Source organism: Grammomys surdaster, unplaced genomic scaffold (assembly GCF_004785775.1).
Source record: "Grammomys surdaster isolate TR1022 unplaced genomic scaffold, NIH_TR_1.0 130, whole genome shotgun sequence".
Classification (NCBI taxonomy): domain Eukaryota; kingdom Metazoa; phylum Chordata; class Mammalia; order Rodentia; family Muridae; genus Grammomys; species Grammomys surdaster.
Window position 1 is genome coordinate 17,380,346 of NW_021604588.1, and position 22,225 is coordinate 17,402,570.

Sequence of the window (22,225 nt, forward strand, 5' to 3'; positions counted from 1 at the left end):
TACTGTGTATACAGTATATCCTGTTCTGTGACTCAGCATCAGTACAGCTGTACTGGTTTGGTTTGAGACCACTGTGAGAAAATGTAAATGTCAGGAAAGCAAGAGGCAAGCAGAGCAACCGCATCAATTATTCAGCTTCCCAGCGCAAGTCACAATTGGGCCTCGGCTATGCTACAGGCTACTAAGTGTGCATGAGCAGCATGTTCTGAAAAATGCATCGACCTCAATTACAAAATACATTTTTTTCTAAAAACTGTTAAGGAGCATCTGAGCTGTTGGAGAAATGGTGCTGGCTCATGTGTGGCTCACAGCCATCTGTAACTGCAGTTCTAGGAAATCCAACACATGCTACACATGGGTACTAAGCACACATGTGGAACATACACATACATTCAGGGAAAAAAATCCACACACATAAAATAAATAAAAATAATTTAAAAAACATAGTGCTAGACTTGCTCAACACCAGTTTGCCCCAAACCTCTGACTAGTAACAAATGCACATCTGCAAAGTACAGTAAAGGGGTACTCAATGAAACACTTTGTGTGTTTTAAAAGTGCCTTCATGTCAGTGGATACGCTTCAGGGCTAATTCTGCGAAATCTTTCTTAATTTAGTATGGATTAATAACATTTTAGGATTTTGCAGAAATGTAATCATTTCACAATTTAACTATGATGATGAAAGTTGTTATTACCAAGACACAAAGATGTTAGTTAGGAGCAATCATTTTCATTCTGCAAGGCACATAATTAAATGGAAGAAAGAGGAACAGTACCATAGGGAGGTTGTGCTGAGATGCTACGCTGTAATCTTCCATACCGTGAGCTGGGGCTGTGTGAACCAATCCTGTTCCTTTGGCCATAGTCACGTGAGTGGCAGGTAAAAGAGGAGACACTTTATCGGGAATTAAAGGGTGACTACAAGTGCCACCTTCCAGATCCACACCTGCAGGTCAAGAAAACCATTACCCAGTGCTCTCTGTGAAGGGCTGGGTCCTCAGCTAAGTTGGTAAGAGCTTTCTTCCCATGTCTGATGCCTGGGATCAATACCCAGTTATTTTAAGGAGTTGTTCTATTTGATAGTTCTACCTTCTAAAGCTAAGTCACGTCTTTTTTTTTTTCCCCTTTTTTCTTATTTCTTTCCGTGAGATAAAATCTTGCAGGGCTCAGGCCAATCTCAAACTCACCAGGCAGCTGGAGAGGACCTTAAATACCTGACCCACAGCGTCCATCTCTCAGCTGCTAAGGTAACCGCTGTGCATAGATATAGGCAGCCAGCATCTTTATTTTCTTGGTGTGGGGATGAAACCCCAGGCCTGGCATGTTAGCAAGTGCTCTGCCCCGAACTACTAAGATTGCTAACAGAACAAAACACGGAGTACAAGACTGACTATACTCAGAACTGGCCTCCCTGCATTACAATGCCCAGCAAACTGCAGAACACAGAGAGTTAAAATCCAGCTGAGAGCACCACTGTTAGGACAGCACTGTGACAATCTTGGAGCAGTTAGGCATAATACTGCCTCACTATAAATAATTTAAAATATTACCATTTTTACTGTTGTTATCTATTACAGCAAATTCATAATTAGACTGAGCCCAAGAAAACTTAACAAGGTCCTGTCTCCAAACAAAGATAAAAAGGAGCTGGGAGAAAACTCATTGCTTAGCATGTATGAGCTGTGCGTTCAAACCCTCAAAAAAAAAAAAAAAAGAAAAAAAGAAAAAAAAGAAAGAACAGAGCGGGTCCTCTAACTTCCCTACTGTCCATGGAGGACCAATGGTCTTAAAACCCCAGCTACCTCTTGCTGCTTACATAACCCCTTTTTGTTCTTACAGGGCTGCATGTTTATTCTTCTAACTGTCTTATACCTGAACTGGTGAACGGAAGAGGGTTTGCCTCTTTAGCTATAGGGTCATTCTATTTTTAAACTATATTAACTATAAGGTTGCTTTTCAACAATTCAAAAGACATTATCATCTCTAAGAATCACAATTAATTTTAAATATCCCCAGACTTCCACAGTTATATAAAACTAGTCAATACACTGAAATCCCAAATTATTACTTATAACTTCTGATAGAAGCATTATCTTTGACACCAGGCGTGGTAGCCCATATCTTTAATGCCAGCACTTGAGAAGCAGAGGCAGGCAGATCTTTGTGAGTTAGTTTGAGGCCAGCCTGGTCTATATAGTGAGTTCCAGGCCAGCCTGGTCTATATGGTAAGACTCTGTCACAGAAACAACATATACTTTTTTATTTTTCCCTCTAGAAACACAGATGTCATAGCTGTTTCAATTCATAATAGGTAATATCCAAGAAACTGCTAAATGCGACCCCCCCCCAATATTTTAATAACTAACAGCTAGGCAATGTCTATAAATCCTCACCTGAAAATGCTGCAATAACATCAAATGTTGTTTCCAAGGCAGAAGCGACAGGTGATATCTTATCTTCAGCCAGGATGTAGAAGTGCCCAGAAGCAGAACACTTCACAACAGCGTACCTGAAGATGATGTTCGGAACAAGTCACCCATGATGGAAAGAGACAAGCCACAGTTAAGTGACATCACTTAGAAAGAAAGACTGCAAGATCAGAGAATAGTTTACGGAGCCCCAAACACTTCACATGTGTTTCATTTTCAAAAGCAGCTAAAGGTCTTCAACGGTCATCTCCTCTAGAGGGTAGTGGAAGTCATAGAAACGCCACTAAATGACAATTCACTGTATTTTAACACAGTCATGAGAGTGAAATAAATTTAACACGAATCCTATTTATGGATAAAATAAGAAGATACGACACACTACGTACTTTGCTTCCGGCATATAACAAATTGCCTGATTGGCAGGAATTGTCCAAGGCTGGGTGGTCCACACTAAAACGCTAACAGGGGATGAGGCAGCTGTGGAAATAAAGTTGTGAATATATTAGCGACCATCATCACTCCATAATGTCAACAAAGCCGAGCTGCAGCTAAACCTACCTGTAAGAGATTCCAATTTAGGAGAAGGTTTCAAGAGAGGGAATCTCACATAGATCGACCGACTCACATGCTCAGGATTGTACTCGAGCTCCGCTTCAGCCAGCGCCGTCCTAGGAGTTTAAGATATCGAACAGAAACAAGGGAAGCTTCACAAATGGTTTCCCCCTTTTAACTAGCAAAGAATACATACCTTGATGAGGGAGACCAATACACTGGTTTGTAAGATCGATAAACCAAGCCCTATAAAAGACAGATAGGATCTTTGTTGGTTTTTGTCAATTGATACAAACCTATACATAGCTGGAAATAGAGAATCTTAATTGGGAACACGCCTCCTTCGAGTTGGCCCACAGACAAGACTATAGAAGGCCATGGGTTGTATGAGAAAACAAGTTGAGCAGGCCCAGGAAGCAGCACTCCTCCACAGCCTCTGCTTCAGTTCTGGCCACAAAGTTCCTATCCTGCTTGAGTTCTGCCTTGGCTTCCCTCAGTGACAAACTCTGATGGAGACATGGAAGCCACAGAAACCCTTTCTCCCAGGCTGCCTTTCCCTGCTGTCATCACAGCAGAAGCCTAGGGAAAATGAGGCTGGGATTTCTGAGACACATACTTTAATACACTGGGAGGAAGGAAAAGGAAATTCCATTACCTTTTCATACATTTCGTAAAATACTCTCAGTTGTTTGGCTTCGTACTTTGGATCAAACGTGTAATAGCAGTTATTCCAATCTGCCATCACTCCCCAGCGGACAAAGGCTGATTTCTGCTTTTCGATGGCTGCCTGAGCAAATGATCTAGCTAGAAAGGGTAAGGGAGGAAAAAGAAACAGCCTCTGAGAAAGTGGTAAATTTTTCTTTTTTTTTTCTTTTTGAAAGGTCCCACCCTTTAACCCAGCCTGGTCTAAATTCACTATGTAGCCTAAAGTGGCCTCAAACTCAAAACAATCCTCCTGCCTCAGAGTACCAAGTGACAGGATTAGGCGTATAAGCCACCAGGCTGACTTTTCAGTCTTAAACATGATTTTCTATGAGCTCCTTTAAGTGAAGATGCTATGCACTATTGACTAGAAAACCCTTGCTGTCCCTGGCTGGCTTCCATCACACTTTGTAGGGATTTTTCATCCTGACTGTGGGAGCCCAGGAGAGAGCCATCACTCTCAGAATGTGTAGTGCTGGGCATGGAACCAGGACCTCAGGCATGCCAGGCAGCTACTCTTCCTACTGAGCTATATTCCCAGTCCTATGAGAAGTTCTTAGCAGGGACATTATTTGAAAGCATTCGAAACACAGAACAAGTTGTTTTTTAATTAACTGGAATTTCTATGGGCTGTGGTGGTACATGCTTATTTTAATCCCAGCACTTGAGGGAGAGGCAGGCAGATCTCTGAGTTCAAGATCAGCCTGGGCTACCAAGTGAGTTTCTGGACAGCCAAGGCTACACAGAGACACCCTGTCTCAAAAAACAAACAAATCAACAAAAACCTGAGTCATATACTGTCTTTAGTATCTTCCAGACTATGCATCTCATATTTAAAATAAATAAATACACCAGAAAAATCACACATCATTCCTTATATTAATAGTAGTAGTAATGTAGTGTGTATGTGTGTGTGTGTGTGTGTCTGTGTGTGTGTGTGTGTGTGTGTGTTACACATGTAACACAGTGCATATAGAGAAGTTGGAGGACAACTTTCTCCTTCCTGGATCTGGGGATCAATCTCAGGGGTTCAGGCATGACTCGTGGTCCCCTCCCCTCACTGAGCCATCTCACTAGTCCTCCTCATTCAAGAAATGGCCATTCCTCAAATAACAAATCTAAGCAAATGTGAATGTGTTTCAGAGGAAAAACCACCTTCACATGTCGGATGGCTCACATATCTAATAAGACAGATCAGAGCAGGGACTGACTTCGATCCGTGGGCTCTGCCTGGTTGTTTGGTTTTCACTTAGAGACAGTCTTGGACTGTAACCCAGGCTGACTGCAGACTCATGACACGGCTAATTCAGGCTTCTCAAAGTGAGTTTACAGGCATGCACTACTATACCCAGATTTAAGAGACATGTATTTTGGAACTGACTTCTAGTTCTGTACCCGATTTCAAACAGCAAGCTCCACCCAACGAAGTTAGAAGATTCGAAACTGAAGGCAGAGCTGGGACACTCTCAAAACTGTCCCTCTAACCTCCAAAGAACAAGTCTCAAGAAAGTTATTTTTTAAAAATCTGAGATGACATGGAACCCCATGCTAACAATGCTGCCATTCAGAAGGCCGAGGCAGGAAGATGGAACTAAGACTGTGAGGCCAACCTGGGATGAACAAGTATCCGACAGGTCTCACTACAGACACGAGTCCCTCTGGCAGAGCCTGGTTTGACAGGAAGGCTGAGCTCTCATGACATTTTAAAGTGAAAATGGAAACAGCTTACCTTTCTCCCTGATCTCCATGGCTGAAAGACTCTGGGCATTTACACCGAGCTCTGACAATACCTTCGTTTCAATGGGCAAGCCGTGGCAATCCCAGCCAGGCACAAAGTGCACCTTCGAACCCCTCATCATGTGGAATCGATTGGCAATGTCTTTCAAAATCTGCAGGGATGAAAGTGCAGTCACCAGCAGAAAACACACAGCTTATAATCTCACTCTTTCTTTTTTTTTTTTTTTTTTTTTTTTTTTTGTTTTTCGAGACAGGGTTTCTCTGTGTAGCCCTGGCTGTCCTGGAACTCACTCTGTAGACCAGGCTAGCCTCGAACTCAGAAATCCGTCTGCCTCTGCCTCCCAAGTGCTGGGATTAAAGGCGTCCGCCACCAATGCCCGGCTAATCTTACTCTTTCTAAAATACTATTTTAAAGCATAAAGTTCGATTTTAAAGTATTTCCATAAAATAACACTAATTAACATGCAACATTCACACAAAAATAACAAATATTTGAATTTCATAATATTAATGCTATCAAGGGGGAAAAATCATACAAGAGAATTATATATGAAAACTTTGAAGTCCCAAAGTTCATTATTTGTCAGGCTGAGGGAAAGTCTCAGCCCACTCTGAGACTTTTTTGGTTGGTTGTTTTTGTTTTTTTCTATATAACATCCTTGGCTGTCTGGAACTCACTTTATAGACCATGCTCACTGTTCTGTACTAAGAAGGCTCTCAGTCAGCAACAAGCCTTGGTAGCAGGCACATCAATAGATGAGGCACATCAATCATCCTACTTACACCATTGTTTCAGAAAGAAGCAGGCAGAAAGACTTAAAAATGTACTACCAGTCAGGCCCAAGAACGTGGGTCTGTAATAATCAACCATAGTGTCTATATAGACACAGACTAAAGTGGAAGGATCTCAAGTTCAAGGCCTGCCTGAACTACAGTGACATCAAGGCCAGCCTAGAGAACTGAGACCTTGTTTCAAGGACTCGGCATGTGGCTTGGCAGTAGAGCACTTCTCTAGCATGCACACAGCCCCACAGTTCAATCTCAATAAAAATAAGGGGAAAAGAAAGTCTGTGTGTGTGTGTGTGTGTGTATCCATACAAATATGTAAGTATATATACATATATAAAACTGTTACATACAATATATATATATATTTTTTGTAGTGTATTTACTTCCAAGTTTTATAACCTAAATTATAATTACCTTGTTTAAGGCATGCCCAACATGAGGGTCACCATTTGCATAAGGAGGTCCATCATGAAGGCAAAATTCCGTCTTTACTTTTCTTTCTCTTTGCCAGGAATAAAGTTCTGAAAAGCCACATTTCTGTTTAAAAAAAAAAAAAGCCGATATTTACATATGACATAAATGCATGCTGTAGACTCATCAATACGTGGTTATCATTTATCCCATTCCAATCCATTCTGCCCAGAAATATAACTGGAAATTTTTCTGGAATGAACTAGAATTCTCTTAACACTTTCAGTAGTCTTCATTTATTTATTTATTTATAAGATTTTCCTTATTTTATTTATATGAGTACATTGTATCTGTCTTCAGACACAACAGAAGAAGGAACTGGATCCCATTACAGATGGTTGTGAGCCACCACGTGGTTGCTGGGAATTGAACTCAGGATCTCTGAAGAGCAGTCAATGCTCTTAACCACTGAGCCATCTTTCCAACCCTTCAGTAGTCTTCAAATTCCCCAACAATACTTCAGATTAAAGTGTAAACTTTTATGCGGCATGGGGGCTCTAAATTCTTGACAAGTCTCCCAAGTATTCATTGGTTCAATCCAGCCCTGCTAAAAGACTTGTCCATTCCCAGCCCACTCTACCACCCAAAACACACTGGTAATTTATTCTTGCTATTCTTTGGCCTCAATACTTCCCTAAATCCAAAGACTATTCAGGCTAACACTATTCACTTAAGCAGTATTCCTGATTACCAGGAATATTTTAAATACTCTAGAATATAGACACTAACAAGTGAATCTCAGCCGTTAGTAAATTCAGAACGAAATAGGAGGCAGATACAGACTACACAGGGGACCCAGAAAAGGGCAGCTACTTTGTCCTTCAAAGGAATCATAAGTCCAGTCAAAAATCTAAACATGTGACTAAGGTGGGCTTCAATTTCCCTTCTTTGGTAGTATTTTTATTATTTTGTTAAGTTAACTTTTATGTTTTATTATTTCTGTGTGGTGCATGCAAGCGCAGGTGCCTGCAGAAGTCAGAGGCATTGGATCTCCTGGTGTTGGAGTTACAAGTGGTTGTGAACTGCCAGATTTGTGTGCTGGGAACCGAACGCGGATCCTCCGCAAGGGCGGCAACCGCTCTTAAGCGCTGAGCTACTTCTCCAGCCCACACTTGCTCACGCTGGTTACTTTCTGACAAGTGACTGGAAAAGTGTGCAAAGCCTACCTGCTTGGCGCGGAAGTCAGAAGGTGCTCGGTGCGACATTTGGCTTCGCTTTGGAACCCGCCCCCTAAGAGCCCGCCTGGGAACCCCAGCGGCCCGGAGGGTTCCCGCAGAGCTGGCCCACCCCGCCCTGCTCGGGTGGCCGCGTCCAATACCTGCTGGATCTCCAGCTCCATGTCGGACTGCTGCTGGCCCAGCAGCTTCATCGGGAAGGTGGTCTGCGGCAGCAGCACAGTTTCGCGGTATCTGCCGCTTTTCGGGCTGTTCTGGGGGCTGTCCGCCCCGGCCACTGAGCGTACCACGAGCCTCCTCGTCACCCCCAGACACCCCGGGCGGCCGGGAAAACAGGATGGCCCCCATAAGCTCCAAGCCGAGGCGAGCGCCGCCGTCCCGGGCCCGCGAGGGCGCAGCCCCCAACGCATGGTGGACGACCCGGGCGGACCCCTCCGCACACTGCCCGCGGCAGCTGCCCGGGATCTAAATATAGGGACTCCTTGCAGGTCTCAGCGGCGAGGAACTGCGCACGCGCTCGGGGCGGAAGGGGCGGGGCAAGAGCAAGGGCGGGGTCTTCCGGAAGTCTGTACCTCTACAATTCTTCCCTGACATCTTGCCGGAGTGTAGAATTGTTTACTATTACTCGGCTTTCCCCAATCAAATACATTTAATTAACGTGTCCAGGGTCATAAACATAAGTAGCAAAGCTAAAGTCGTGCAGTGGTGATGCAGGGGTTTAATCTCAGCACATGAGTGTCAGAGCCAGTCGGAGTTCCAAGTTCGAGGCTAGCTTGGTCTACAGAGGGAGTTCCACAGGACAGCCAGGGCCACACAGATTTACAACTGTAATTTTGCCATTCCTATGCTACACTTGTAAAAAAGAAAAAAGTATATAAAAAGTAGCTACAAACAAGATAAAGGAGGGGGGAGGCAAAAGGTAAACACAGGCAATTCATAAAGAATATAGTCAATGAATGCAAAGATATGCTCACCTTTGGGAGCCAGGATGACACAGAGTCGTCTAATATATTAGAACAAACATGAAATTCGGTAACAAGTATTGGGAGAGTTGGAACATGGACTGCTGGAGGTAGTATACAGCGTGTAACGTCTTCTCGTTTCTCTGTGTGTGTGTGTGTGTGTGTGTGTGTGTGTGTGTGTGTGCGCGCGCGTGCGCGCGCTTATTTGCATGTTTGGGCATGCATGTGTGCGTGCATATGGACGTCCAAGACTTGGGAATCATCTTCCATAGCTCTTCCACCTCATTCAAGGGTCTCTTAATGAAACGAAGAGCTGGCCCATATAGTCTAAGCAGCTGGCTCTGGGGATGAGGGTCTTCTGCACCTGGAATTGTACACGGTGTTTGAGTGTTTTGTGAGTTCTCGTGTTTGTACCACCATCTCCCCCGCTCTGTAGTGAATGACAATATTTAGAATGCTGTTCTTCTCCGAACTGCACTTTCCAGTCTGGAAGCCTGACTGACAGCTGTCATCTCACAGCAGCGGGAAGAAAACCCCACCCCCACCCAAACTCTTCAGAACAACTAGCTGCATTCAATCAACTCGTCTGTTTTCTGGGAAACCCTATGAGAAGATATGTAGCTGGTCTTAGCTACTTTGTGGGTTCTTCTTTTCCCATGCTTTATTCTCGCAGTTTTGCCCCCTAACACTTGATAGAAGAAAAACAAGGATAGAGGGGAGAAAAAGAGATAGAGACACCCCCCCACACACACACACACACATCTTACTTCTTCTTTGAGCACTATGCCGCTCCACCCCCCCACTCTTGGGCCTTTAGCATTTATATACCATCTGAAAAGTTCCCAGAATTCCAAATCTCACGTAATCACAGAAATTATCTGCAGTTGGCAAAAACACACCTCTGCTAGGGCAAAAGGCAAATCATAGTCAGCTGCTTCAGACAGTCTGAAGTAGCCCCATATCCCCACATCTGGAATTAAAGCAAAAACATATGTTTGTTTAAAAAAAAAAACTCCAAAACTCTCACTACAGAGATAAGGTGAGTTCGTGGCTAAGCTACATTCATGAGACAGATTGTATCTGTCCTTATTTATGGCAATAGTTACATTGTTACAATGTAATAACAAAAAACAGTGTACGAATTTTTTTAAAGTTTTTTTTTAGATTTACTTATTTTATGTGTATGCCTTTGCCTGCATGTATTTATGTGCACCATATGTGTGTGTGATGCCGGAGGAGGTCAGAAGAGGCTATGGGGCACCATTGAACTAGAGGTTTGGATAGTTGTGAGCCTCTGCTGGAAACCCCACCCCAGTCCTCTGGGAGAACAAGTGCTCCAAACTGCCTGCTAAGCCATCTCACCAGCATCCAGTGTATGGCTTTAAAGGGTGTGTGTTGTCAACATTTTTACCAAGCATGAAAGGTATGTCTAAACTCAGAGTAAATAAAAGAAGTCTCTTCCAACCATAGCTTTATGTAAATGGTGTGTGTGGACATTTCTCGCTGGTGAGAATAGGAGTGTGTGAGGGTTTGTTTATGCCAAGAATCCCAGTACATAAAAAGCTGAGGTAGGACTGTCAAGAATTCGAGGCCAACCTGAGTGAAACCATGTATGTATGGTATGTATGTGTTTATGTGTATGTACATATATATGAACAAATAAGTTATGGTTTGCTTCTAATAACTAAGGTTTGAGAGTCGCAGTAAACGCATAGAAACAAAATCTGTTCAATATCATCCTCATAAAATAACAGCGTGAGATTTTTAAGGAAAAAAAAGCGTTGCTTTTATGAAAAAAATCCCATAAAGGCAAGTCACTAAAAGCCAAAGCCAAGTCAGCGTGGTAGCACCTGTGCAGTCGTAGCTAAGTTAGGGAAGAAAACAAGTAAAAACTGTTGTCTCAGTGAAGCCAAGATGCCAGGAACCAGCACCCGGGAAGGTCCCGGGAACTCGGGCTTTGACGACAGGCGGCAGAAACCTGAGTAAAACCGTCGGTCACCGGTTTCCCAGACGGCCTGGAGCGCGCGGGGAGGCCCTGCGCCTGCGCGGACCTCACGCATGCGCAGCTGCGGTCGTTCTCTGCACATTTTACCGGTGAACTTGGAGGTACCCGGTTCCGGGACAGCAAGCCACTAGGCCGGACACCGCTTTGGGGACGCCAGGCTGAGTGTAAGTTTCTCCGGCGGCAGGGCAGAGCCTCGGGCGGTACTAGTTTCTTGTTGCTCACCCCTGGCCCAGATTAGAGGAGAGCCAGGAGTTATACACTCAAAGCACTCTTGTGGCTACACTGCTTCTAGTTCAGGCGCATCCAGAAGCTTGAGTGGCCACATGTGGTTGTCTATCTGGACCTTTTCTTTCATGCTGGAATAAACTATAGAGTTAAACTTGACTTTCCCATCCGAATTTGGACACTTCATAATAGCAAACATTCTTATCGTTGTCATTTCTGCGCGTTAGTAGGCTGCTGTGATTTATTTCACCAGGAATATAATAGCTGCGTTGAACGGTGTATACGTTTTGTTTTTGTTAGAGGGCTCCAGTAGAAAACGTTTCCTCCATCCTTGCAGACTGGGCAAACGTTTTCGTGTGTCAATCACTTCTTGGGCTCTAAGTTTGCATTTCTTTTAAATTCAGTAGATTGAACATTTCGTGTATTTAGTGATGAGCGCCTTTCTTTTTCTGGGAACTACTTGTCAACTGTTCTTGCCCCAAACAAAACGCTCAATTATTAGTGAAAGATACAGGACTTTCCTCTCCTGTTATCTGATATAAACTGGCTTTGCTTGTGGCAATTTGGACATGTAGAAGTTTTAATTTCTGTGCAAATTTGTTAATACACTTAGTTTTATGTTTTAAAGGCCCTTTTCAAGTTTATGAAGCCATTCCTATACTCGTAGTTTTTTATCTTTATTTAAATCTACTACTGGGCTGAGAGAAAAACTGTTAGGCTGGCTTTAAAACCAAGGTACTCTTACTTCAGACTCCTGAGTTTGGGAATTATAGGAGTGTGCTTCCAGCCAGGACTTCCTGGAACATTAAACAACAACAACAACCAAAGCCAGCGGTGTGTGTGTGTGTGTGTGTGTGTGTGTACATGTGCCACCAGTGTTTGGGTGGGGGATGGAGGCCTGTTTGCAGGAGTCAGTCCTCTCCTTTTACTGTGTGGATTTGAACTCAGGTTCTCAGGCTTAGAGGCAAGCACCTTTACCAACGGTACCATTTTACCAGTTTCCCTGGAATGTATTTTAATTAGAATGCAAGAAAGATCCAACTGTTCTTCAAACTCTAGCAAGTTGCCGTTTGTGTATGAGTGGCTTTCCTCCATTTTCGTTCTTTTCTTTTCCCTCTCACCTTTTTTCTTTTGAGACAGGATCTTACTGTGTAGCCCACTTCAAATCCAGGATCCTCCTCTTCCTTCCCAAGTGCTAGGCGTGTGTCACTACATTCATCTGCTTCTTTCTTGGATTTAACATAACACCTTTAGTAGTATGTTTGGATTCATTTCTGGAATTTTACTGAGAGAGATTGTTCAGTTGGTAGTTTGTCTAGCATGCATGAGGCCTAGGGTTCTAGCTCCATATATACATATATGTTTATATATATATATATATATATATATATATGCACATATATTTGTCATATTTATATGGCTTTTTAGAATTTGGGGTATATGTGTACATGCATGGGTGTGTGGAAAAAGTACTCCACTTGGTAGCCAAAGCTAATCTGGAACTTACTATGTAACTAAGGTTTATGTGTTATTCCCAATCTTCCTGACTCAGCTTTCCAAGTGCAAGGACCAGAAGCAAGGTCACCACACCCAGCTGATTATTATATTTTGATAACTGATAATAAGGGGATTTCTATTAATTGTTCAGAATTTGCACCATCATGCTCATTTTTATCTTTCCAAACACCTTGAACTTCAGCACCACTGACCCAGGTTCCAAAGATAAGTCATTTTAATGCTTTTACTGGGAACACGTTGGACACTTTCGAATCCTAATCTGCATGCTCACTATCCTTATATGAATTAAAGATAAAGGACAAAAAAAAGTTTGGTTTTTGTTGTTGATGTTGTTGATGGTGGTGGTGTTCTCCTTCTCCTCTTCTTCCTCCACTTCTTTCCTCCTCCTCCCCCTCCTCTTCCTCCTTCTACTATGAGAAGAAACTGATCGTTTGAGCTTTGCTATTTTTCTTTTGCTGCTATTCTTTGTTTTTGTTTGTTTGCTCGTTTTGTTGTGAGACAGGATCTTACTATGTAACCAGGCTAGCCTGCACTTGCTCTCTAGCCCAGGCTGTTCTCAGCCCTTTGCAGTTCTCAGCAGCCTCCCGAGTGGTCAGATCATAGGCACATACAACCATTTTCAACTCGTGGTATTTTCTCTCCTTCTAGAGTAGTTAGCAGGTATTATAAAGATTTCTCATGAGCATGAAGTTAATTGCCTTTTTATTCAGTGTTTTTCATATTTCCTCTTAAAGCTCAAACCTAGAATACAATACAGAAGAGACTCTTTCCCACCAGTTACTGTGTTCCTCCCTAGGGTCAGAAATCCTTTGTATCAGTTGCTTTCTTCATCAATGAGTAAAAAAAAAAAAAAAAAAAAATTAGGGTGAGGGTGTTTATTATTTTGGCTCATGGTTTACTGGCATTAAGTCCATCATGGTGGGAAAGACATGGTGGCCGGGACTCCATTCTTGGTGGTGGAAGCTTATATGTGGTTTCTTACATCTTGGTGGATCTGAAGCAGAAAGCCTGAACAGAAAGCAGAGAAATGGAGCAGGTGTCAGTGCTGGACCATAGTGAAATCTTAAGGCCCACTGTCCAGCTATCCACTTCCTCTAACTAGGCCCATTCTCCTAAAGGTTCTACCCCAGTGTCCTAAAACAGCACCAGTACTGGTGAGCAAGTATTCATTCAGACACATGAGCCATGGGAGATAGTTATATGCCAACTATGACACCCTTCTAAAAGATACAGTAGTCTTTTTAAAAATCATTTTTAAATACATGTTTTAGATTCTATGTATGTGCCTGTGTGTCTTTATGTGGCAATGTGCCTGTGTCTTAATTTTGGACAGCTATTGGTCACAATAGGTTTCAGTTCTCCGCTTTAGTTTCAGTTACATTGTTTCTCTCCCTTTAAAAAAAAAAAAAGGATTTATGAACTAGGCAGTGGTTGCACAAGACTTTAATCCCAACACTCTGGAGGCAGGAGCAGGCATTTAAATCTCTGTGTGTCTGTACTGATGAATGCAAGTTCCCGTGGAGGTCAGAAGAGGTCATCTGGTCCCTTGGAGCTGGAGTTACAAGTATTTGTCACCAGCCCCATGTGGGTTCTGGGACATGACCTCTAGTCTCCTATAAGAACATCGTAACCCTTAAGCCTCTGGTCCCTCTCCTATTGTTTTAACACTCCTGTGTATCCATACTGAATAGCCAGAACAAAGGAAACATTAAGTATGTTTAGCCAGTGTTGTTGGGTGCTTATATCTGTAGTCAGTACTGTCCATGCAGTACTTACTTAGTAATCACAGCAACCCTGTACTAATACGTGGTTTTTCCGACTTATAAGTTCATGGATTGAGAGTTGAAGTGGCTCTCCTAAAAGTCTACAGCTAATGTATGGCAGAGTGTAGCCATAGAGAGTTGACTCCAGATGGTCTGTGTCTTTAATGTCTAAGCTTTTGAAAGGTCATAAAGTAGTACTTCAGGTAAGACTCAGAGGACTGTGTGGTGTGAGCTGCTGTAAGGGGGCTAACTTAGCGCCTTGTTCTTAAGCCACTTGTCATGTCAAGGTAATTCTCACTTGGGTTCCTGGGGAAGACTGGGACAGAAGTAGAAAAGCTAGTAAGAATCTCTTTTACATGTTTTACGTCATATTTTTTCTTTTTCTTTATACCACGAATCAAAATTATATATATTTCTTTAAAAACTATGGCAAGAAGACTATTAGGGCCAGGCGGGGGTAGGAATGTTTCTATTCTTATGTCTTACAAACTGTATTCTCTTTAAACGGTAGTTCATAAACATGGTGCATTTTTTTAAGGAAAGTAGTGAGCAGACAGCTTGGAAATTTTCTGTTTGAAGAAGAAAGCTCTGCATATATCTGGCAAGTTTAAGAGGAAGTGGATTAATCTTGCCTGAAGCCTGACAAGGCTCAAATGATTGCTGCATAGGCTCAAGAGTGAATGATACGTATGGGAAGCTGTAGGAGAGAATTACTTCTCCGTCACCACTCCCGCAAGTTAAAGCCCTCAGTGGTTAGGCATTCACTGAGTGTGGCTCCGTGAGAAAGAACTTAACTGGGAAGGCCTCTGGTGTGATTTCCCAACATTCCTCCCCCCCCCCCCCAACACTCCCAAAGGTGCTAGGTGGAGTTAGTAACCCAGAACTACTTTACCAGTGCAAAGTACATTAGATATATGGCTGTTCACAGATAGAAAAGTTGGGGTAAAGCCAATGAAATATTTTTTTAAGTGATTACTTTTGGACTTTATTTGTGGTGTTCCTTAGTAATGATCACAGCATACTTTATTCTACCTGTAATTCCTAGTATGTAAAGAAAATCAGTATAGCTTGATTACAATATAAGAATATACCCTATATACTCATTTTATTTTCATCTTAATTCTGGACAACTATTGGTCACAAGATGGGTTTCAGTACTGCACATTAGTTTCAGTTACATTGTTTCTCTCCCTTTTAAAAAAAAAGATTTATGAGCTAGGCAGTGGTGGCACAGGACTTTAATCCCAATACTCTGGAGGCAAGAGCAGGCAAATCTGTGAGTTTGAGGCCTGCTTGGTCTACAGAGTAAGTTCCAGGACAGCCAGGACTCCACAGAGGAACCCTATCTTGAAGAATCCAAAAAAAGAAGAAGATAAAGGAAAGGCTAAGACCTCAGACGGCCCTACTGGGCCCTTCAAAGTGTCTTTTACATTTTCCTACCATTGTCATACCAGTGCTCAGGAGGCAACCCTGGGCTGTATATATAGTGGCTATATATGTGATACTGAGACTGTCACATAAACAGAGTGGAGAGTCCCAGCACTCAGGAGGCAGGGGCAGTTGGAGTCCCAGCACTCAGGAGGCAGGGACAGTTGGAGTCCCAGCACTCAGGAGGCAGGGGCAGTTGGAGTCCCAGCACTCAGGAGGCAGGGGCAGTTGGAGTCCCAGCACTCAGGAGGCAGGGGCAGTTGGATCTCTGAATTTAAAGCTACCTGGTCTACACAGGGAGCTCTTGGCCTGCCAGGGCTACATAGTGGCACTCACAAGCAATTGGGGTTTTGGTTGGTTGGTTTGGTTTTCACTTGTTTGTTTTTAAACAGTTTGCACAACGGACCTTGGGTATACTGGACCAAAAGTAAGTGCTCTTCTCCTGAGAGTCCCTTCCCTGTCTCACCCCTCTTGTGCACTGATCAGCAAGAGTGTTCAGAACATCAGCTCATCAAGGCCGGATATATTTTAGTTTTAGCTCCTAAGACTTCCACTTTGCATGAAATACACCTCACACTCAAAACTTCTTCACCAGCTGAGTTCATTTCTCCAGGCTTTGAAAGGCTTTGCTGACTATGAAAGAGTATGACAGGGTTTAAGAGTTAATTCCGAAACTGCCTTTTCCAAGTCGTTTTAGTATGTATTTATTAAAGAACTAGTGTGGTTAATAGAGGCAGCCTCAAGCATTCAGTTAATATGTGTTGGCTTGATCAATTGATGGAAACTAGTAGCTGGTCTCTAAAGTAACAAAACATTTTTCTTTTTTCCTCCAAGGTTTATCATGGCTTCCAGCCACACTGTGTTGATGCGACTGGTAGCCTCAGCATATTCTATTGCTCAGAAGGCAGGAACCATAGTCAGGTGTGTCATTGCTGAAGGAGACCTGGGCATCGTGCAGAAGGTACTGAAAATCCTGTCTTTTTCTGCAGTCATGATGTTTGTTCTTCATAGTAGGTAGAATGTCATAGTCTAGATCGACTAACAATTACAATAATGGAGGTCACAGGAGCCTTAGTTTGTATATCTGCTTTAAAAATAACTCCGGACTTTATCTAAGATCTTTGTATATATGACTGGATCTTTTGACTGAAGTTTACTTCCAGAATAGATCCTAATCTATTTCATACAAAACCATGCAACCTTACAACATGTGACGTGCTTGTGAAAATCCATGTTTAGATTAGTATTTATTTTATCCCAGCCCTTGGGAGATAAAAACAAGAGATTCAGAAGTTCAGGGCCAGCCTTGGCTATATAGTGAGTTCAAGGCCAACTTGAGCTATGTGAGACCCTGCTTCAAGCCTACTTCCATTCTTACTCCCCTCCCCCCACCCCCAAATCAGGATGTCAAAGAGCAGCTTCAACCTCCAGGGTAAACTGAGTGGGGCATAGAATCAGCGATTGATCACTCAACAGACTTTTCTCTAAGAGAGCAAAGCTTGATTCTCTGGGGCTGGCACTCCCTGTGACCAGCAAGAGACTCTTTGAACTCCTGGGGGTCTGGGGAGTAGGAAAAAAGACAAAAGATGGGAAAGAATTACACACACACACAAACACACACTTGGTAATGAAGCAAGATAAGCTTCAACAACCTGACACATACATACCTACACGTTCACACATTGGGTTGATGGAGCAAAATGCCAACCAATTTTACTTACATATGTATGTGTGTGTGTGTATATATATATATATATATGCTTACTTATATATATTTACTTACATATATTATATATATTATATATGTATATATACACACACACATACATATACATGTTTGGTTGATGGAACACTTAACAACTTTATTTTTTCTCCCACAGCTTATATATCCCAGCAGAATCTTTCCAGCAATATAAAATTTACAGTATGATTACATTCTTTTTTTTCTAATCAATGATTACAGTGAATATACAGAAGAAAAACATGTTCCCCTATACCCTCACATAATCAAATGTTTTACAAAATAAGGATTAAAAAAAAAACAATCTATTCCCAAGAACCTACATACATTTGTAAATAAGTAACTTGTTATAGATTAACAAAGTATAAGCAAGCAAGGGAATTTTCTCAGCCAGTTTCTCTTTACTGGCAGGCTGCAATTTGCAGTTACAAAGAAAGGATCGATTATTTTACTATTCATCTTAAAAAGTAATCCTACATAAATCTTAAAAGAATCCCAAATCTAAACTTTTACATAAAAACAATCACTCATTTCTACTTTAAATCCTTAGGCTGCATTAATAATCTACTCGTTATTAATTTTTATTAAATTGTATCAGGAAGCTGAAGCAGAAATAGGTACAAGATCATCAGCCCAGCTTTAGCAAGAGGGTCATGTCAGTGTCAGTCAGACTGCTGTTATTGTTCCCTGACCAAACAACAACAACAAAAATCCCTAGCTCAGCTGTTAAGAATGTGCCTTTCTAAGGTTCAGATTGTTTGCTAAGATTTTCGACATCAGAGCCACTGACAAAACCATCGTACCTCACTTTACTAGCAGTCTACTTCTCCAAATGCTCTCTAAGGGTGGTGGCCATGGCTCACTGTCTGCATCTCTACGTTCTTTCCAAGGATGGTGACTGAATCATTAACCTGCTTCAGCAGCAATGCTTGAAAGAGATGAAGCACTCTAATTGTGAGAGTTAGTGATGTTTCCCAGTAAGGGGCTGGACACCCCTTAGAATCTTCACACAGCAATAGGTTAGGAAGGACATGATGCCTGAGAGAACAGCAAGCAGAGCGATCTGTACATACGTGAAGTCTTCAGGATGTGAAGTCCTTGGCTCTGTCCTGGGGGCTCTGCCTCTTCAAGGCACACCCCTCAGGGTTGGACTAAATCCATGGTTAGAATTCCATGAGTTCTAGAGCTGTTTTGCTGCTCCTTTTGCACAGCCCTCAGCAACAGAAATTCTTTCTAATACATTGAAGAATCATCTTCAGGATGTCTTGAGTTATGAGGATGAGTACAAACAAGTTAGAGGATACTCTTCATACACTGACAATAGTTTTAGCTTCACTTAGAAACAGTATAAGTCTATTTCTTTTTGTTTAATTGGTTGGTTGGTTTTGGTTTTGAGACAGAGTTTTGTGTGCTGCATTGGCTGGCCTGGGACTTCTGGTGAACTTGCTGCTTCTGCTTTTCAAGTATGGGATTATAAAATGTATATGATAACCCACTGGTGTTTCCTGTCTTTAGCCCATTTTAAGCAGGCTGGTATTGAGAACCTTGTGAAAGAGTTTCTCAGTTAGAGAAGAAAATATTCCAAATAACTTAAAAGCACCTTTGCAAACTTGACCTGTTGGGAGCTGGGAATGTGGTTGAGTGGTAGTGCCTGCTCAGTGTGTGTCAGGTCCGTGTTTGATCTCCGTCAGCAGCACACACACCCTGTTTCTAAGCTGGGTTTGTTTATTGGCATACAGTTTCACACTGTAGTGCAAGCTGATCTCAGATTCACGGCATGCAATACCATCCAGCTTCGCTTCTCAGTCTTAATTGCTGTTAATTCTCTGAGAAGCAGCAAGGGCCATCACTAGTTGATTCATTTGGGGTTAAGTCTGTGGATCTTAAATCTGGAAATGTAGTGTAAATTATATGGGTACAGTAGACTTGGAGTCGGAAGACTCATGATCCCTAATCGTCTTTCTATTGAGCTTTGCATTCTTTGTTACAGACCTCAGCCACGGACCTGCAGACCAAAGCAGACCGCTTGGTACAGATGAGCATCTGCTCTTCCCTGGCACGGAAATTCCCAAAGCTGACAATTATAGGGGAAGAGGTGAGAGGCGCCATGCTGTGTAGTTCATAACAGACCTGCCATTGAGTCATATGTTACACTTAGAGTCTTAGCATTGGCTCTAGTGTTTGAACACAAAGTGATCATGTTCCTTAGAGGAGAAAATCTGACTTTATAATATTTTGGTCCACTTACAGGTTTAGTCTCGCCGGGCAGTGGTGGTGCACGCCTTTAATCCCAGCACTTGGGAGGCAGAGGCAGGTGGATTTCTGAGTTTGAGGCCAGCCTGGTCTACAGAGTGAGTTCCAGGACAGCCAGGGCTACATAGAGAAACCCTGTCTCAAAAAAAAAAAAAAAAAACAAAACAAAAAAAAACAAAAACAGGTTTAGTCTCCATTCCTAGTGATGAGAGCAATCTATGCTCACCGTTGTAATAAGTATACTTTGAAATCATAAGATAAGCTCAATGGTAGAACACTGCCTACTGTACGTGGGGCTCTAAGGTGGGAGATGTCTCAGTAATAAAACCATGTGACTCACATATGTGAGGCCTGGGGTTTGAGCCCCTGCATCAACAGTTACATTTGAGGAGTCGGCAAGGTTCTGGAGCTCTAAAATGCCTGGGTTGGTTTGTTTGTCTACTTGTATTAAGTTAGTTCTTTGGCAATTTAGTGCATGTATATAATACATTCTGATTACCCATCCCCCATACTTTGGATTCTCCTCCCATCCCCTCCTCCCCATCCCTTTCCCAAATTCATGACATTTGCTTTTTTGTCCTCCCCATTTAGTTTAACCAGAGTCATCTGTGTGACCATTTCATTGGGACCATCCATTGGTCGTCAGTGGTACACAACTGAGAGCAATGGCTTCCCCTTTCCCTGAATCAGTCTGTAGGAAATAGTTCCACAGTGAAGAGGACTCTTCTGCATCCCTCCTCCACCGCTGCTTAACTGTTAGGGGTTGTTCGTTCTTCCCTGGTGGGCTGTGGTTGGAGACCCAGTCTGTGGTTGTTGAGAGTTCATGATTGCACTGGCTCTTACCCCATGATGACATTTTGCAGCCCTTTCCCCCATTTTCTGCCTCTTACCGTCTTTCTGCCCCCTCTCCTACAAAGCCTGGTGAACCTTAGAGGGGATGGTATGGATGTCTTATTCAGAGCTGAGCAGTGCACTGTAACTGTCTGATTAGGCAGGCAGAGATCTCTCCCTTCACCATAGTTCACTAGACAGAGAATCTTCTCTGACTAAGGCTGAGAGTGAGAATTTGCTATGGGAATAAACACGTATATTCAGAAAGCTGTTTGACACTGTGTACATTTAGTAAAGCTACAGAGTTTAATTCTCCGATAGGACTCCTGACCTCCCTTTTTATACATTGAGTGGGTTTCCAGACATGGAGTGTGTTTAAAGAACTAAGCATGAATTCCCATGGTGGAGTAGACCTCGAATTCAATCAAGATCAGGTAGTTTACCCCACTAACAGTGATGCCACTGTTGTATCAGTGAGCACAGCTTGCCTGACAGATGGCACTGTAGTTTGTCAGGTGCACAGATGGGTGATATTTTCTTCCTGCAGAGCACCTTCTAGCACTATGAAAATGGCCAGCAGGGAGAATGTGTCCAAGTCTTTCTTCTCTGTCTCTTGCAACCAAAGTGTGTGATGTCATTAGCAGTAAGGCCTTGTCATCTAATGCTAGTGGGCAACCAAGAAAAATGACAAGTGCCCATATTGTTTTAGGGGCCACTAGGACCTCCCTGACTGACTTATAAGGAGTTAGCACACACACAGCATTTGGGGTTTTTAATGAACCATGATTTCAAAGGGAATCAGTTCTTAGGTATCTCCCTTCTAACTTAAAAAAAAAAAATGCATCCTAGCTATTGTGAGTAAAGTGACAATAAACAGATAAGTTAGTTCCCAACAGTGAGATGTCAGGCCACTGGGCATGTGGAAGACTGCAATAGTTGGGCTATGTGCCGGAATAGCTGGGTTACGGTAGTGCTGGACTATGGTGGTTCTGTTCTTAGTGTTTTAAGGAATCTCCATACCAGTTTCTATATTGGCTGCACTGGTTTCCCGCCAACAGTGAACAAGCTCCTCTTTTCAGCATCCTCGCCAGCATTGACTGTCTTTTGGTTTCTTTAAGGCTAGCCATTCTGACAGGATAAGGTAAAATCTCAAAGCAGCTTTAATTTGTATTTCCCTTTGTGCTAGTGATGTTGAACACTTTAAAGTGTTTATTTTTCAATCCTATTATTTTTGAGTATTCTCTGTTCAGTTCTATAGTCCATTCTTGCTGTTTTTTGTTAACACAGGATCTCTCTATGAATCCCTGGCTGTGTAGACCAGAGTTACCTCAAAGCTCACAGAGATCCATCTACTTTTACCTCCGAGGTGCTGGGATTAAAGGCATTCAGATTTTTTTTTTAAAGATTTATTTTATTTATATGAGTACACTACCCATCTTCAGTCACCAGAAGAGGGCATCCAGTCCCATTACAGATGGTTGTGAGCCACCATGTGATTGCTGAGAATTGAACTCAGCACCTCTGGAAGAGCAGTCAGTGCTCTTACCAGCTGAGCCATCTCTCCAGCCCCAGCATGCAGATTTTTAAAGTTATTAGTGTGTGTGTGTGTGTGTGTGTGTGTGTGTGTGTGTGTGTGTGTGTG

The 22,225-nt window shown here is 42.5% G+C and overlaps 2 protein-coding genes across 3 annotated transcripts in view; one reads left to right on the plus strand and one right to left on the minus strand.

The window, feature by feature from the left end:
* Positions 1 to 8,271, minus strand: part of Iars2 (isoleucyl-tRNA synthetase 2, mitochondrial) — a 40,834-nt gene extending 32,563 nt beyond the window's left edge. The window contains exons 1-9 of the mRNA XM_028759763.1: positions 8,001 to 8,271; positions 6,626 to 6,748; positions 5,415 to 5,574; positions 3,639 to 3,787; positions 3,180 to 3,229; positions 2,990 to 3,099; positions 2,818 to 2,908; positions 2,396 to 2,511; positions 779 to 948 (exon numbers count right to left, since the gene is read on the minus strand). Of these exons, the coding sequence (XP_028615596.1) occupies positions 779 to 948; positions 2,396 to 2,511; positions 2,818 to 2,908; positions 2,990 to 3,099; positions 3,180 to 3,229; positions 3,639 to 3,787; positions 5,415 to 5,574; positions 6,626 to 6,748; positions 8,001 to 8,267 (1,236 nt within the window). The 5' untranslated portion in view covers positions 8,268 to 8,271. The remainder of the gene's footprint in view (positions 1 to 778; positions 949 to 2,395; positions 2,512 to 2,817; positions 2,909 to 2,989; positions 3,100 to 3,179; positions 3,230 to 3,638; positions 3,788 to 5,414; positions 5,575 to 6,625; positions 6,749 to 8,000) is intronic.
* A 2,629-nt stretch (positions 8,272 to 10,900) lies between these two features.
* Positions 10,901 to 22,225, plus strand: part of Bpnt1 (3'(2'), 5'-bisphosphate nucleotidase 1) — a 26,451-nt gene continuing 15,126 nt past the window's right edge. For both annotated transcript variants that reach the window (XM_028758924.1, XM_028758932.1), the window contains exons 1-3: positions 10,901 to 10,988; positions 16,593 to 16,719; positions 19,490 to 19,594. In XM_028758924.1, the coding sequence (XP_028614757.1) occupies positions 16,600 to 16,719; positions 19,490 to 19,594 (225 nt within the window). In that variant the 5' untranslated portion in view covers positions 10,901 to 10,988; positions 16,593 to 16,599. The remainder of the gene's footprint in view (positions 10,989 to 16,592; positions 16,720 to 19,489; positions 19,595 to 22,225) is intronic.